General features: G+C 33.6%; 2 protein-coding genes across 5 annotated transcripts; one reads left to right on the top strand and one right to left on the bottom strand.

The window, feature by feature from the left end:
* Nucleotides 1-235: 235 nt before the first annotated feature.
* LOC129887217 (histone H3.2) lies at nucleotides 236-916 on the bottom strand. Its single transcript, XM_055962219.1, has one exon. The coding sequence runs from the start codon at nucleotides 840-842 to the stop codon at nucleotides 432-434; it is 411 nt and encodes a 136-aa protein (XP_055818194.1). The 5' UTR covers nucleotides 843-916; the 3' UTR covers nucleotides 236-431.
* Nucleotides 917-1,844: 928 nt separating this feature from the next.
* LOC129887215 (uncharacterized) lies at nucleotides 1,845-7,297 on the top strand. Of its 4 annotated transcripts, none has more exons than XM_055962215.1 (3): nucleotides 1,845-2,083; nucleotides 2,515-2,625; nucleotides 7,188-7,297. In XM_055962215.1, exons 1-3 carry the CDS (start codon nucleotides 1,948-1,950, stop codon nucleotides 7,280-7,282), a joined length of 342 nt encoding a protein of 113 aa, XP_055818190.1. In that variant the 5' UTR covers nucleotides 1,845-1,947; the 3' UTR covers nucleotides 7,283-7,297. The 4 variants fall into 4 exon arrangements, with proteins under 4 accessions (XP_055818190.1, XP_055818191.1, XP_055818193.1 ...); XM_055962216.1 differs by having other exon boundaries at nucleotides 1,847-2,083; nucleotides 2,515-2,630; nucleotides 7,188-7,256; XM_055962218.1 differs by lacking the exon at nucleotides 7,188-7,297 and adding an exon at nucleotides 3,326-3,570 and having other exon boundaries at nucleotides 1,847-2,083; nucleotides 2,515-2,630.
* Nucleotides 7,298-15,382: the final 8,085 nt, after the last annotated feature.

The following is a 15,382-nucleotide window of genomic DNA, read 5'->3' as shown; positions in this document are numbered from 1 at the left end:
CCTTGTTCCATTACAATAACTTGATTATACAACAGTATAAGTTCAACACACTAGCATTTGATAACAATCCATCTCTATTTCATAAAATGAAACAGAAAAGCTTCTTAATAAACAAAAATAATTTGCCATAACTACTAACAATAATTCAACAAGCAATGCTTCAATCTGGACCGCATGTTTCCTATTTTTTGGACAAAAATATTTCTTTCATTGGATGGCAAATAACACACAGATGTGATAGCAAGATCTTTGATTGAACAAAACAAAGTACAGATTTCATCAATCAGATTCCAGTAAACCAACAGTTAACACATACTACAACTGAAATTAACTATTAGATGTACAGCACTTAACCTACATTCCAGCTTCCAACAACAGATCTAAGCAAAATCATTGAACACAAATTGACTAACCCTAAGAAAAGTTTCTTGTTAAGCCCTTTCTCCACGAATCCTCCTAGCAAGCTGAATATCCTTAGGCATAATGGTAACCCTCTTAGCATGAATTGCACAGAGATTGGTATCTTCAAAGAGACCAACGAGGTAAGCCTCAGCAGCCTCTTGTAGAGCAGCCACAGCACTACTCTGAAACCTCAGATCTGTCTTGAAATCCTGAGCAATTTCCCTCACCAGCCTCTGAAATGGCAGCTTCCTAATCAACAACTCAGTAGATTTCTGATACTTTCTGATTTCCCTCAAAGCCACAGTTCCTGGACGGAAACGGTGAGGTTTCTTTACTCCTCCGGTTGCCGGAGCTGACTTTCTAGCAGCTTTGGTAGCTAGTTGCTTCCTTGGAGCCTTTCCACCAGTGGATTTGCGAGCTGTTTGCTTAGTACGGGCCATTTTATTAATGTATAAGAAAATACTGAATGTATAATGAGAAAATGTAGAGATCTGGAGTGGTGAATATTTGAAATGGGTAATGGAGGTATTTATAAAGAGAGAGATACGAGGGCGGGAAGGTTGGAAATTTGGAAAAGCGTTTGAAATTTTTTTGGCGTCGTTGATTGAGATTTTTGAGTTTTACGGTGGAGATCGGAGAAGAAGTGATTACTCGGATAGCGATCCAAGTGCTACCAAAGTAACAAATGTCTATTTGCCACGTGGATACAACGCAAGTTATTTTCTTTTACTTTACTTTGCCACGTGGAATATCTTTTATTTTTCTCGAGGAATGATAAGGTTTACATGTGTAATTAACAGTTTCACCATAATGTTGATGTGGTTTTATGACTTATTTCTATTTTATTCCCTTTAAAAATCGTTAGTTTGAGTATCGTTTACCCTAAATTAGTAATTTAAAATAAAAATTGAACTTAGATTTAATTTTTGTAAGAACACACAAATTATAATAATTAAATAATATTTTGTTGATGCTTAAGAACTTGTTAAAGAGGTAACTAAACATTTCAAACAAAATCAATTTGATCATAAAGTTTTAATTTAAGTTGAAGTTATATTTTAAATTTGAAAAAGAATTTTTAACATGTTTTTCAACTCACTTTTCAGTTTTGAAAATTGTATTTAAATACATTTAATTATGAATATTTTTTAAAATATTCGTTGCAAAATGTATAAACAAACATAATTTTATAAATTTCACAGATAATAAAAATATTTAAAATTTATGGTTAAACAAACACCTACTTAGCTCTCTGATCATAGATTATGAAGTTGAAAGTTGAAATTTATAATTTTGAGATTTTAAAATTATATTTAAACATGCATTTTACTTAATTTTTTTATAAAAAAATTATAAGTAATATTCAAAAAATTCAAAATTAAACATATTTTTTTAAAAAAATTATACAAAATATAAACTTTACTAGTCGGATTCTCTACTTTGAAGTTCTAACACCACTCAAGTGAAAACGACGACGTTCCATCTTGTGTCACAAATTTGATACCAAAGGTAGCTGATTTGTGTGTGTGAAAGAGAGAGGCAAAAATGGGGAAGATGACATTCAGAATAGTGATAGGGATTTTGGTAGTATTGTTACTGTACTACGTCGGCCGACCTCTCTACTGGAAAATCTCCGCCACCGTTCACGATATCCGCCACAACAAACAAACCGTCTCAGGAGGTCTCTCTTTTCATCTTCGCTTTTTATTCTCGATTCCTCACTTATTCAATTCGATTCTCTAATCTTTATATTACTCAAAAGATAACATCCTTACCTATAGAAAACAGAATTCCTTCGTTCAGATATTTAAGTGACATTTCAATCAAATATGGATCTAAGATTTTAAGACTATTTTCTATATTCATGTATTGGAGCTGCACCTACAACGATGTTCATTTGCCTCTGCTTCGAATTGGAGTATCTCTCGATTTTGTTTTCCTTGTAGGACTTACTGAATGTTCTTCCTATCAATTGTAGATGCATGCCTTTTTTTTTGTTTTAATTTTCTATTTAAGTGTTATAATTCATGCTTTTAGCTAACTATGACTAAGTGAGCGGTCATAACATTGTAAATTTGAGGTTTGATATATTGTTATATTGGTTTGGTGTAGGATTTTCGCAAATTGTTCATGCAGCTCAGAATTCGGTGGGCTGGTTCCACGATGAGTCTGATTCAGGAGTGCGCAATGGTGGCATTGCAGCAGCAAGGAGGATCCTTCTTCGTAAGGTTTTGTACTTTTGAAATTTTAAAATGTCACTTTTATGGTTGAAAGTTGAGACTATCTCGAGTGATTAATGTATATCTGGTTGAATAAATGTGTTATTGTTATGGAGACTTTTAAACTTCTGAAGTTTTGGCAATTGCAGCTACATCTTGTACTAAGTCAAGTCCATATCAAAATATAGAACAATTGAATTTTCTGTTAATTTCTCTTGATGTGAGTTTACATTTCCTTCTTGATCCTACTTAATTAGTTTGATCCCACTTACTAGATCTCTCGTTTGTTCTTTGCCTTTCAATAAAAAATAGAGAAGAAAAGAAGAAAAATCTCTAGTTTGTTAATTCATGTCTTTGTGTTAATTGAAGAAACTTGTACATAAAGTTGAGTGCTAGTTACTATTAGAACATTGTTACTGCACTTCACACATTGTTACTGCTTACTGTTTACTGCGTAGTTTGTTTGATATGTATCCACCATTTTAGGAGTTTGTTATCTTATTTTCCTTGTTTACAGGTTTAGTTTCTACCGTAGGAGGAACTCTCTCATATAGACTCTGTTATTTGTTTTGTGTATATATATCAGTTCTTGATCAATTAATGAAACAATCTTTTGCTTTATCTTGCTCAATTACTTATAGTTACAAATCATAATTCTTTTGACACAACTTAAATCTCATGCTAAATTGATTTGTTCTTCCAAGGGTCACACACGAAAGAAGGTCAACAAGATCTACACTTTACTCTAGGGAAAAAATGATTTGGCTGGGCGGAATGTTACATTTATCATTGACATTGAGAATTTATTTTGCTGTATAAGTTAAGAAGGGATTATGAAGTTTTAGTTGGTGATACGTGATAGAAGACATCCAAGCTCAAATTGTTCGTTTTCAAGAATGTCACTTTTGAGAGTTAATGTCAATTTTAAGTACTTTGCCTAATGGATATCTTTTAGATGCAACAATTGGTTTTTTCTTTTAAAGGTATGTTACGGAAGAAATTCATTGAAAGAACATACACCAATTACTTTTTATTTGCATGTTTCATTTGCTAGTTTCTCCCACTACTCTATGTAGAGAATAGCATGACTATTATGGAAAATTGTAGAGGAGCGGTAAGTACTCTGTCATCCTTAACCAGTGGTCTCGAATTTGAGGCCTAGGAATAGGTCGTGTTTGGCAAGGAGCTCTTTACCCCCCACCCCAAAAATAGACTTTCTGGCGCGAATCCGGATTCCTAAAGAAGGTAACGGACACTGGGTGGAAAACACATCCAAAAAAAAAAGAGAGAATAGCATGCCTGAACTTTGGTTAAAAGGATCCTTTGACCTTCAAATAATCGTTTACCATTGTGAAGCTGAAGTATTTGTTTTATACTCTTGAAAGTGATTATGCTTCCTTCAAGAGAAGTAGGTTCAGCTGTGAAATTATCCCCCAGCAAATAGAATTTATGTCAAGTATAATTTTTTTACATGTAAAAGTTGGCTCTCTTTCACCTTTCAGAGATAGTGCATGCTCTAAATATTTCTATTGCCTTACCAGTGAAATTGTTAATTTGGTTCCCTAGCAAGGGAACAAGAGTGTGGTATGTATATTACACTTGCTTTGTTTCTTGACTTTAATATGTTAGCGGAATAAGATTTCCTTTTGTAAGTCCAGTATCTGAACTTCCCGTCTTCATGACTTCTGAAATTGATAATAATATCTGCCCTTTCCCTAAGGGCTATATATAAGATGTGCTTTTCAGCTTGGTTGCCTGGGGAGAATTGAATAATTGAACTTCCAAAATGACTTGTACTCCCTCCTTCCTATTTTTTATTATACTATTTGACTAGACAAGGATTATAAATTAGTTTGGTTTGTATAATTGTACAAGTAGTAGTAGAATAAAATGTTTAAATGATAACGGAATTTGTGACATTGCAAATGGAAAGACTGCCGTATAAGGGGGGAGGGAGTACTATTAGCAGTTGGAACTTGTCAAAAGTTCAGTGTACTCTCCTGGGGTTAAGATCACATCTTTCCTTTATTGTAACAGAAAGGAGTAAGGCATTATACAGAGAGATCATCCCACAATCTTAGCTGCAACATTGAAGAATTTGCAGGTTTTCATTATTTTTCAAAATTGATATTGAATCGTAGATTTAGTTGTGTTTCTTTGAGCTCTCAGCAGGCTGTATGAACCATCTTGATGAATCTCTGTGAACTCTATCATAAATTCCTCGCTCCTGTTCATGACACTTCGGATCCATTACGAACTTCCTACTTTAACCTAGAAAATTCTTCAGAAGCTTCTGAAACCAGAACTACTTATCTAAGAGATTTCAGGGAACTTGCATCTTTTACTAAGTGTTGAGGAAGTATTAGGAGTAGAGATTTTGAAGGTTATACAAGTGCATCAACTTGGCAAGTGGTATTGCATACACCTCCGGTTATTTTTCCATGTTCCATGAAGCATTTCAGTCTTCGCATGAATAGTTAATTATATTAAGCTTTTTCGTGTAGTCGGGATGCACTAACATACCCAGTGTGATCCCATAAGTGGGATTTGAAGAAGGTGGGTGTATGTAGTGTTAACTCATGTAGTTTAAGTTAGTAATCAGAAACAATAAAGATGAAAAGGAAAACAATATTCGAGTCCACAAAATTCACTGTGTGTCCTTTAAGAAATTTAATCCCCTCTCTATACTCGAGGTTATGAATTATTTCCTCGTAGTATAAAATGGATAGAACATTAAAGAAGTAGTGGTACTTTAAACTTCGATAATGAAAATATATGCAGAAGAGGGAGAAATTTTGAGGGAAATATCTATTCGGAAGGAACAGGTCCTTTCTGAATCCGCGAATTTCAAAATTAATTTCGTTAGCATATTAATTAGTTAATTCAGTTATTAATTCCCCAATATAATTAATTCTATGAATTAATAAATAAATAATTCAGCGACGGCGACGCCGCCACGAGGGGCAACCTCTACTTAACCCTTTAGAAGTTAAGAACAAAAATTTTCCTATCTTCTATAAACGAGGGAGAAATAATTTTTCATTTTCCCTTCACTTGATTTTTCCATATTTCTCAATTCTTATTTTTCATTCACACCGATCACCACACTTTAACCCAACATGTAGATTTTACCTTACCTTGTGTGAGGTAGGGAGGTTTCCGATATACCCTATATTTCCATCTTGGATGTTGTATGTTAGTGTATTTACTTATCAGTTATCACATAAAAAAATGATATTCCTACCCGAATTTTTAGTGGCTCAGTTTTGGCATTTGTGCCAGCGTAATTGGACCCTTTGTTCTAGGATTGGGTTTGGACAAAATTAGAAAAGAGTTGTCAGCCCAAACAAGGAAATCCTTTTATAGAAGTGTCCCTATTGTGTTGGCCCAAGATTCAGCCCTGAGCTGACAATGAGCCCGTTTAAATGGACTTAAAAAAGTAACTTTTATGTATGAAGTGCTTTTAGAACTTTGAAATGCTGAAAGCCTGAAAGTTATTTTTATAAGTAAGTAGTTGAATGTTTGGATAAAAGTGCTTATGTTGAAAATAAGTGTTTGAATTTTAGGGTTAAAAGAATAAAAATTGTAGTTTGGGAATTTAGTTAAAATATAAGGGATATAAAAATAATTTTCATGGTCAAACAAAATGCCTTTAAGCACTTAGAAAAAAATAAGGTTAGAAATCCTAACTTTTCATTTTTGACTGACTTTAAGAACTTTATGGCTTAAAGTTAGCATTAGGCAAACGCGTTCAAAAGCTAAAAAGGGACTTATAAATTGGTCAAACCAACTTAAAGCCCATCCAAACGGGCTTAATGTCCTAAACTACTATATGAAGCAGTTCTGAACCTGCACCAATAAATCCTTACTGTGGTGCAGTAAAACCTTTTGTGGGATCATATGGTTCTAGCAGGTTCATTGTGTGCCCGCTGATGCGACCCAATATCGATGACTAATTCAGAATAGTTCCAGGGGAAAGAGGAATAGGAAATCAAGCATAGTTAATGTAAGAAAGGGGAACAACTAATAGTTGTAGTATGTTTTAATACATAAGTGGTGATAGTTCAGATATAAAAATGGGACAATTGATATTTAAATTATGAAACTGGTAAAAACATGATTGTTCAAATGTATTTTTGAAAATTACCTCTAAAAAAGATGAATCGATAAACTTCACCATTGGTCTAATAAAAATATATGAAATAAATCTACTTTTACATATTTAACTTTTCTTAGTTGAAGATGTTACATCGGAAGCTTTGCGCAAGACATTGCTTAGGACAAAATCATTCCTTTCAAAACCGGTTTGGGGCACTGGACACGAATAAAAAGTTATTTTTGCTTTTTTTGCTAAAAACTTTGAAAAAAATCTTCAAAAAGCCTTTGCATAGTTTACGGTTCTCGCAGATATCCCTATTACTGGGAAGATTTTCGGAGCGGACCAATCTAACGTGCTGCCCCTTCCATGAGATAGTCAATTTTAGCGCGCGGGGAAAGGCAATGAAGTTCAGTTCATGAGACCCTACAATCGCTTGCTTGATTACTCTCTTGCTTTCTCTGTTACAGGTACAAGTCAAGTTGGTAACTCTGCCCTGTGTTTTGTTGGATCAAATTCGGTGACAATTCTCCACTCATGTCCTTCAAGAGCAAAGACCGGATAACAGTAAGAGCTGATTTGTGGGCGGTTGAAAAGAGTTCATTCGATCTGTGGGTTTCCGAAATAGTGTAAAAAAAAGTGCTTCGAATCATTGCTATTTGACTCGGACCTGTTCTAAAAAAATCAAGGTATTTCGAATTGTTTGTTGACACAGATAAAATTAGGAAAAATTTTCCGAACTCGTTAACACCGAAACATCCGCCATGAAGGTCACTCCTCATTCCAATATCCTCTAATAATTTAATTTTATTCAATAGAAATTTTCAACTTTGAATGGATTTTCCCTGAGACCCCATTAAAATATCCCCGTCTCATTTCTTATGATATCAACCACTATTAAGCAAATATGGCATTACAAGAATTTTGACATTGTGGTTCATGCATTTGGGAAATTAAAGTATTCGACCATTTTCCTTTTATAAAAGAAAAAGTATTTTTTTTGTGGATAAGTCACCCTCACCTTTTTTCTTTTTGTGGGGTGAAATGTTAAAAATCTCTGACTTGTGCTTTCTTGGGTGGGAATAGCACTATTATTGTCACCAATTTATCAATAATGTTTTGCCTTCTTCTTTTTTTTTACCATTTGAGAAACTAATAAAACTTTGCAACAATGTCAACGAGCTTCCTTAATTTGCATTTTTTAAGCACTACGTTTTCCATTTCATCATTATCCACTTACTATTCCTTGCACCTATGGTGGGGAGCTCAACACTGATTTGCCTCAAGGTCCCCCATCCACTTAGTCAATAATTTTCCACATAAGGCTAGTTTCATAAGGCTAGTTTTAATGTTTGGGTCAATTTGTATACATATCGATTATTTTATCGATATATATCTATTATCTTTCACAATCACATAAATAGGATAATTTGTCATGAAGGATTAGGTAGGTGGGATGAATTATCTAACATTTTTTGTTCTGATGAGATGTAAACCTTTTGGTCTCCAATGATTTTCATCTTCTTAGTTGATCGTCCAACCATATTTTTGCAAGTTTCATCTAAGCAGAACTTATCTATGTTTCACAATCAACATGATTATTACTTTAACATAAAGAAAAATATAAAAGAGCTCCACGTAGCCAAGGTTAGGTCATGCTGTTTTGGTCACCAAAAAGTAAAAAGGAGTCCGGTCATACCATAAAGTAGATATATTAAATTTTCATTAGTTTTATCCAATATTAAAGTGTTTCAGAACTTACACATCTCCCAATTTTGGTTTAAAAAATTGCAAATGAACTCAATAAGTGTGGTCCTTATTCTGCTTGTAAGTTGTAGTATTCTTAGGAAAACATAATTGCCCAGGCTCCTATATTATGATTTCTATCATCATCATGATTTACAATCACATTTAGCCATAAAAAATGTAATAGTGGGTAGCGCAGAATGCTTTGACCAATTCATTGTGCACTTAGTACTCTCCAAATGGAATAATCAAAGAACAAATTACTTTACTACTACTACTAGAGTTCAAACTCTGTTATAAATTAATTTACTTGACAATTTTGTAAAGGAAGAAGAACAAAAGAATAATATAGAAAGTATTAATAGAGAGAGTAGTAATATAGAGAGAGTAATAGTAATTCTCTTCTTTTATATGTTTTGTGTGTTTTTACATTGAATTTTAAGGCTATATTTATAGCCATAATTACAAGTGGAGGAAAATATTAGTGGGCAATTTACCCACTTAAAAAGTAAATGGACTATCCACCATTTTAAGTGGACAACCATTTTACTTGGTTGATAATACTCCCCCTTGGATGTCCACGAGAAATGTGCTTCGTTAAAACCTTATTAGGAAAAACCCAGTGGGAAAAAGCCTAATGAAGGAAAAAGAGTACACATATCTTATAATACGTCTTGAGTGCTGCCTCATTAAAAACCTTATCAGGAAAACCTAGTGGGACAAAACCTTGACTAAGGGAAAAAGAGTACAGCGCGTATTTTGCTCCCCCTAATGAAAATATCACTTAATATCTCGAAGACGACGCATTCCAATTTTGTATCTCATTTTCTCAAAGGTTGAAGTTGGCAATGCTTTGGTGAACATATCCGCCAAATTGTCGCTTGAACGAATTTGTTGGACATCTATTTCACCCTTCTTTTGAAGATCATGAGTGAAAAAGAATTTTGGTGAAATATGTTTTGTTCTGTCTCCTTTGATGTATCCTCCCTTCAGTTGAGTTATACATGCAGCATTGTCTTCATACAATATTGTTGGAGCGTCTTTTGTCAAAGAAAGACCACATGTTTCTTGAATGTGTTTAGTTATTGATCTTAACCAAACACATTCTCGACTTGCTTCATGAATGACTATTATCTCTGCATGATTTGAGGAAGTGGCAACCATAGTTTGCTTTGTTGAACGCCATGATATAGCTGTACCACCACATGTAAATAAATAGCCTGTTTGCGATCGACCTTTATGGGGATCAGATAAATATCCCGCATCTGCATAACCGATCAATTGTGACATGGAATCATTTGAGTAAAACAATCCCATATCAATGGTACCTCGAAGGTATCTGAATATATGCTTAATTCCATTCCAGTGTCTGCGTGTTGGTGAAAAACTAAATCTTGCTAACAAGTTTACTAAGAAAGCTATATCTGGTCTAGAATTGTTGGAAAGATACATTAATGCACCAATTGCACTAAGGTATGATATTTCAGCACCAATAAGTTCTTCATCATTTTCATAAGGCCGAAACGGATCTGTATTAATATCAAGAGATCTCACAACCATTGGAGTACTCAATGGGTGTGCTTTATCCATATAAAATCTCTTTAAAATATTTTCAGTATATGTTGACTGATGGACAAATATCCCATTTGTAAAATGTTCAATTTGTAGACCAAGACAAAATTTTGTCTTTCCAAGGTCTTTCATTTCAAACTCCTTTTTCAGGCATTTTACTGCCTTTGAAAGTTCTTCCGGAGTTCCAATAATATTCAAATCATCAACATATACTGCTATTATGACAAATTCAGATTCAGACCTTCTCATAAAGACACAAGGGCAAATTGGATCATTTTATATCCTTCTTTTAGCAAATATTCGCTAAGACGATTGTACCACATTCGCCCTGATTGTTTCAACCCGTACAAGGATTTCTGAAGCTTTATTGAATAATTTTCTCGAGAATCCTTGTATGCTTCAGGCACTTTGAACCCTTCGGGAATTTTCATAAAAATGTCATGGTCCAATGAGCCATATAAATAAGCAGTGACCACGTCCATTAAGTGCATTTCAAGCTTTTCATGAACTGCCAAATTCATTAGATACCTGAAAGTAATTGCATCCACCACAGGGGAATATGTTTCCATATAGTCAATGCCAGGTCTTTGCGAAAAACCTTGGGCTACAAGTCGTGCTTTATATCTTACGACTTCACCCTTTTCATTTCGTTTACGCACAAAAACTCATTTGTGCCCTACTGGCTTGACACCTTCAGGTGTTTGAACTATTGATCCGAAAACTTTACATTTTTCAAGTGAAGTTAACTCTGCTTGAATTGCATCCTTCCATCTTGGCCAATCATTTCTCTGTCTGCATTCATCGACAGATTTTGGTTCAAGATCCTTATCTTGTTGCATTATTTCAATGGCAATATTATAAGCAAAAATATTATCGACCACAATATCATTTCGGTTCCACCGTTTTTCTGTCGAGACATAACTTATTGAGATTTCTTCATTCTCATTATTTTCAGGTACTTGGACCTCCTCGGTGGTATCACCATTTGTTGTGTCTCTGGGCTCTTCTCGAGCACTCGCCTCCAAATTATGATCATCTTGATCATTTATTCCTTTCCTTTTTCGAGGATTTTTATTTTTGGAACCAAATGGTCTTCCACGTTTTAAGCGTGGTCAAGACTCATTTGCCTGAATAAGTTGTCCTACCGGGACATCAACTCGAACTTGAGCATTAGCAGCTGGGATATGCGATTTAGTAACCCGTGGAAGGTTAGTAAATGCATCCGGCAGTTGATTTGCAATATTCTGCAAATAAATCATCTTTTGAACTTCTTGCTCACATTGATTTGTTCGAGGATCTAAATGAGATAGTGACAATGAATTCCAATCTATCTCATTTTTCAACTGCTTATGTTCTCCCCCTAATGTTGGGTATACTGATTCATCAAAATGACAATCAACGAATCTTGCCGTAAATAAATCTCCAGTCATAGGTTCCAGATATTTTATAATAGAAGGAGATACATACCCAACATATATTCCCAACCTTCTTTGGGGACCCATCTTTGTGCGGTGCGGTGGAGCAATTGGGACATATACCGCACATCCAAATATTCTAAGATGGGATATATTTGGCTCCCTTCCAAACGCCAACTGTAATGGGGAAAATTCATGATAATTTGTTGGCCTTACGCGCACAAGTGCTGCTGCATGCAAAATAGCATGCCCCCATACTGAAATAGGAAGTTTTGTCCTCATTAGCAATGGTCTAGCTATCCATTGGAGGCGTTTAATCAATGATTCTGCTAGACCATTTTGAGTATGTACATGAGCGACCGGATGCTCAACTTTTATTCCAATCGACATACAATAATAATTAAATGATTGAGATGTGAATTCACCAGCATTATCAAGACGAATTGTCTTTATTGCATAATCTGGAAATTGTGCTCTTAACCATATAATTTGAGCTAACAATCTCGCAAAAGCCATGTTGCGAGTTGATAATAAGCACACATGTGACCATCTTGTAGATGCATCTATCAAAACCATATAATATTTAAATGGTCCACATGAAGGGTGAATTGGCCCACATATATCACCCTGTATACGTTCCAGAAACGCAGGGGATTCAATCCCAACCTTAGTTGCTGATGGTTTGATAATCAGTTTTTCTTGGGAACAAGCAACACAAGAGAATTCTTTAGATTGAAGAATTTTCTGATTCTTCAAAGTGTGTCCATGTGAATTCTCAATAATTCTGCGCATCATATTATAACCGGGATGGCCCAACCGGTCATGGCAAATGATAAAATCATTAGAATCAGTAAACCTTTTATTTACAATGGCATGTGATTCAACAGTACCAATATTTGTATGGTACAACCCAGAAGAAAGTGCAGGTAATTTTTTGTGCACAATTTTCTTCTCCATATTTATTGTAGTAATATAAAGGTATTCAACATTTCCTTCATTTGCAGTCTCAATATGATAGTCATTTTGGCGAATAACCTTGAAACTTAACAAGTTTCTTTGAGACTTACTACAATATAATGCATTATCAATTACCAATATCGTTCCTCCAGGTAGTAATAAGGCTGCTTTTCCAGAGCCTTCAATTAATTTTGTACTACCAGATATTGTATTGACATAGGCCTTTTTCATAATCAAATGACAAAAATATTTCTTTTCTTTTAATATCGTATGAGTTGTGGCACTATCCAAAATGCACATATCTCCATTATTCATCTTGAATCCAATTGAAGACTGATAAATTTATTTATCTTCATAAAATAAAAATGCATTGTAAGAAATAAAATAAGTAACAATTTTGCTAGAAAAATATAAGTCCCTTTTTTTTAAAGTTAAATTATGGTAATTTAGAATTAAAAAAATTATATGATTCAATTATGATGAATGTTACAATAATTTAGTTTATGGAATTATATACTTATTAACCTTAAATAAATATTATACACAAGTATTAAAATAAATATAAAATATTATAAAATATTAATATAATATTATTCATCATGTATAGATAATTTGTTTATTGACAAAAATAATACAATTATTATATATTATTAATGTCTAAAATATTAACAAGAATAAACAGTTAGTATAATGACATTAAATAAGGCGAATATTATTTTTAGTAACAATATGATATTAAGATTAAATAATAGCACACTAATAGTAATTAATTACAACATTGTAAAATAGCACAATGTAATAAACAATATACAATTATCATAAAAATGTAACCTTGATTATTTATTTATTTTTTCTTCAAATACATAAACATAAAAACACAATAATTTGGAGTACATGATAACATATTGAAAAACATGAAATTAAACATCAATTAAGATCCTTAAAAAAATCTTCAACCTCCAAATGAGTAATATCATTGAGGTCATTAAACTCATCATTCCTTAAGGCCAGATTTGTTTCAATATTATCATTATTCAAAGGCCTTGCCTCAACATTATTTTCGAATGCCAAGTGTGACTCTATCCGAGCATTAGAAGAAGAGGCACCACCTCTATTTTCCTTTCTTTTAAAAGAATTTTGATAAAGTCTTACAAAATGCTCAGGCGTCCGACATTCATTTTTCCAGTGGCCTTTCATGCCACAACGATGACAGTTACTTTTTGAAGGGCCATTTTGAGAACTGATATTGTTCTCCCTTTTATGTTGACCACCACCACGACGATTATTATATCGTCCTCTGCCATTGCCACGCCCACGCACATTATTGAGACCTTGATATTTATTATGTCTTCTTTCAGACTGGCCATGTGCTTTTACCATATTTGCCTCCGGTAACGGAGCAGTTCCAGTGGGACGGGCTTCATGATTTTTTATTAAAAGGGCATTATGTTGTTCAGCCACCAGAAGGCATGATATCAATTCAGAGTATTTTTTAAAACCCTTTTCACGGTATTGCTGCTGTAATATTACATTAGAGGCATGAAAAGTAGTTAGTGTCTTTTCTAACATGTCCTCATCATTTATATTTTCCCCACATAATTTTAATTGGGAAGTTATTCTAAATACAACAGAATTATACTCAATTACGGTTTTAAAATCTTGAAACCGTAAGTGCATCCACTCATAACGAGCCCTTGGCAATACCGTTGCCCTGAGGTGGTCATACCTCCCATTTAAGTCTTTCCACAATTCAAGTGGATCTTTCACTGTCAAGTATTCCATTTTTAGGCTTTCATCTAGATGATGACGAAGGAAAATCATAGCCTTTGCTTTATCCTGACTTGATGCTGTATTTCCTTCAATTATAGCATCACCAAGACCCTTAGCGGTAAGGTGAATTTCAGCATCAAGTACCCATGACAAATAATTTTTACCAGAAATATCAAGTGCCACAAATTCCAATTTTGACAAGTTTGACATGATGAAAATTAATTTGAAAGTAACAAAGATAACTTAAAAATTAAATTTCTTTAGTAGATATACCTGATATAGAAGTTAATTTTCTGAAAAATTAGAGCTTCGTGCTGATAACGTGTTATAAATTAACTTACTTGACAATTTTGTAAAGGAAGAAGAACAAGAGAATAATATAGAAAGTATTAATAGAGAGAGTAGTAATATAGAGAGAGTAATAGTAATTCTCTTCTTTTATATGTTTTGTGTGTTTTTACATTGAAGTTTAAGGCTATATTTATAGCCATAATTACAAGTGGAGAAAAATATTAGTGGGCAATTTACCCACTTAAAAAGTAAATGGACTATCCACCATTTTAAGTGGACAACCATTTTACTTGGTTGATAATACTCATCTTTTTATTCTAGTAGTAATATTTTTATGTGCCACGAGTTATGATGGATACTTTGTCATCATTGTCTCTAAACCAAGGATCATTGACTTCGTGTAGCCATGTAGGTTTTTGCTTCTTCTTTTTATCTCATTTCGTTTTAGAAAGGAAGAGGTTGCATAGTCAAATTACAATGAGTCATTTGCATATTGATGACTGAGTAGAATGAACATAAAGTATTCACATATACAATAACCAACATATTAGGTATAATCTCAAAAAATGCAATTTTATTCCTATATCTTGTGAAGGTAAAATGGTTATCCTCGATAGATTCTCAATTCAAGTAAAATAACAACATAACATACGTAGTGTAATTCCACAAAATAAGGTATGGAAAAAGTGAAGAGTATGCAAACCTTACTCCTACCTTGAAGATAGAACACATAGAACCTCGACTCAAGGACTCAACGCTGGTAAAGACTATCAAAAAAATAAGTATGTAAAACAAATTTAAAATGGAAAAGTGATCATGTTGAAAACAATGAACAAGAGAATAGTAGAAATGCTAAATAATACGATAACCAAATTAAGTTGCAGGTTATACACATCTTGTCTTATCACTTCTCT

The sequence above is a fragment of the Solanum dulcamara genome, chromosome 4 (genome assembly GCF_947179165.1).
Source record: "Solanum dulcamara chromosome 4, daSolDulc1.2, whole genome shotgun sequence".
Taxonomy (NCBI): Eukaryota; Viridiplantae; Streptophyta; class Magnoliopsida; order Solanales; family Solanaceae; genus Solanum; species Solanum dulcamara.
The sequence above is the reverse complement of the archived record's forward strand: the minus strand, read 5'-3'. Positions and strand labels throughout refer to the sequence as shown.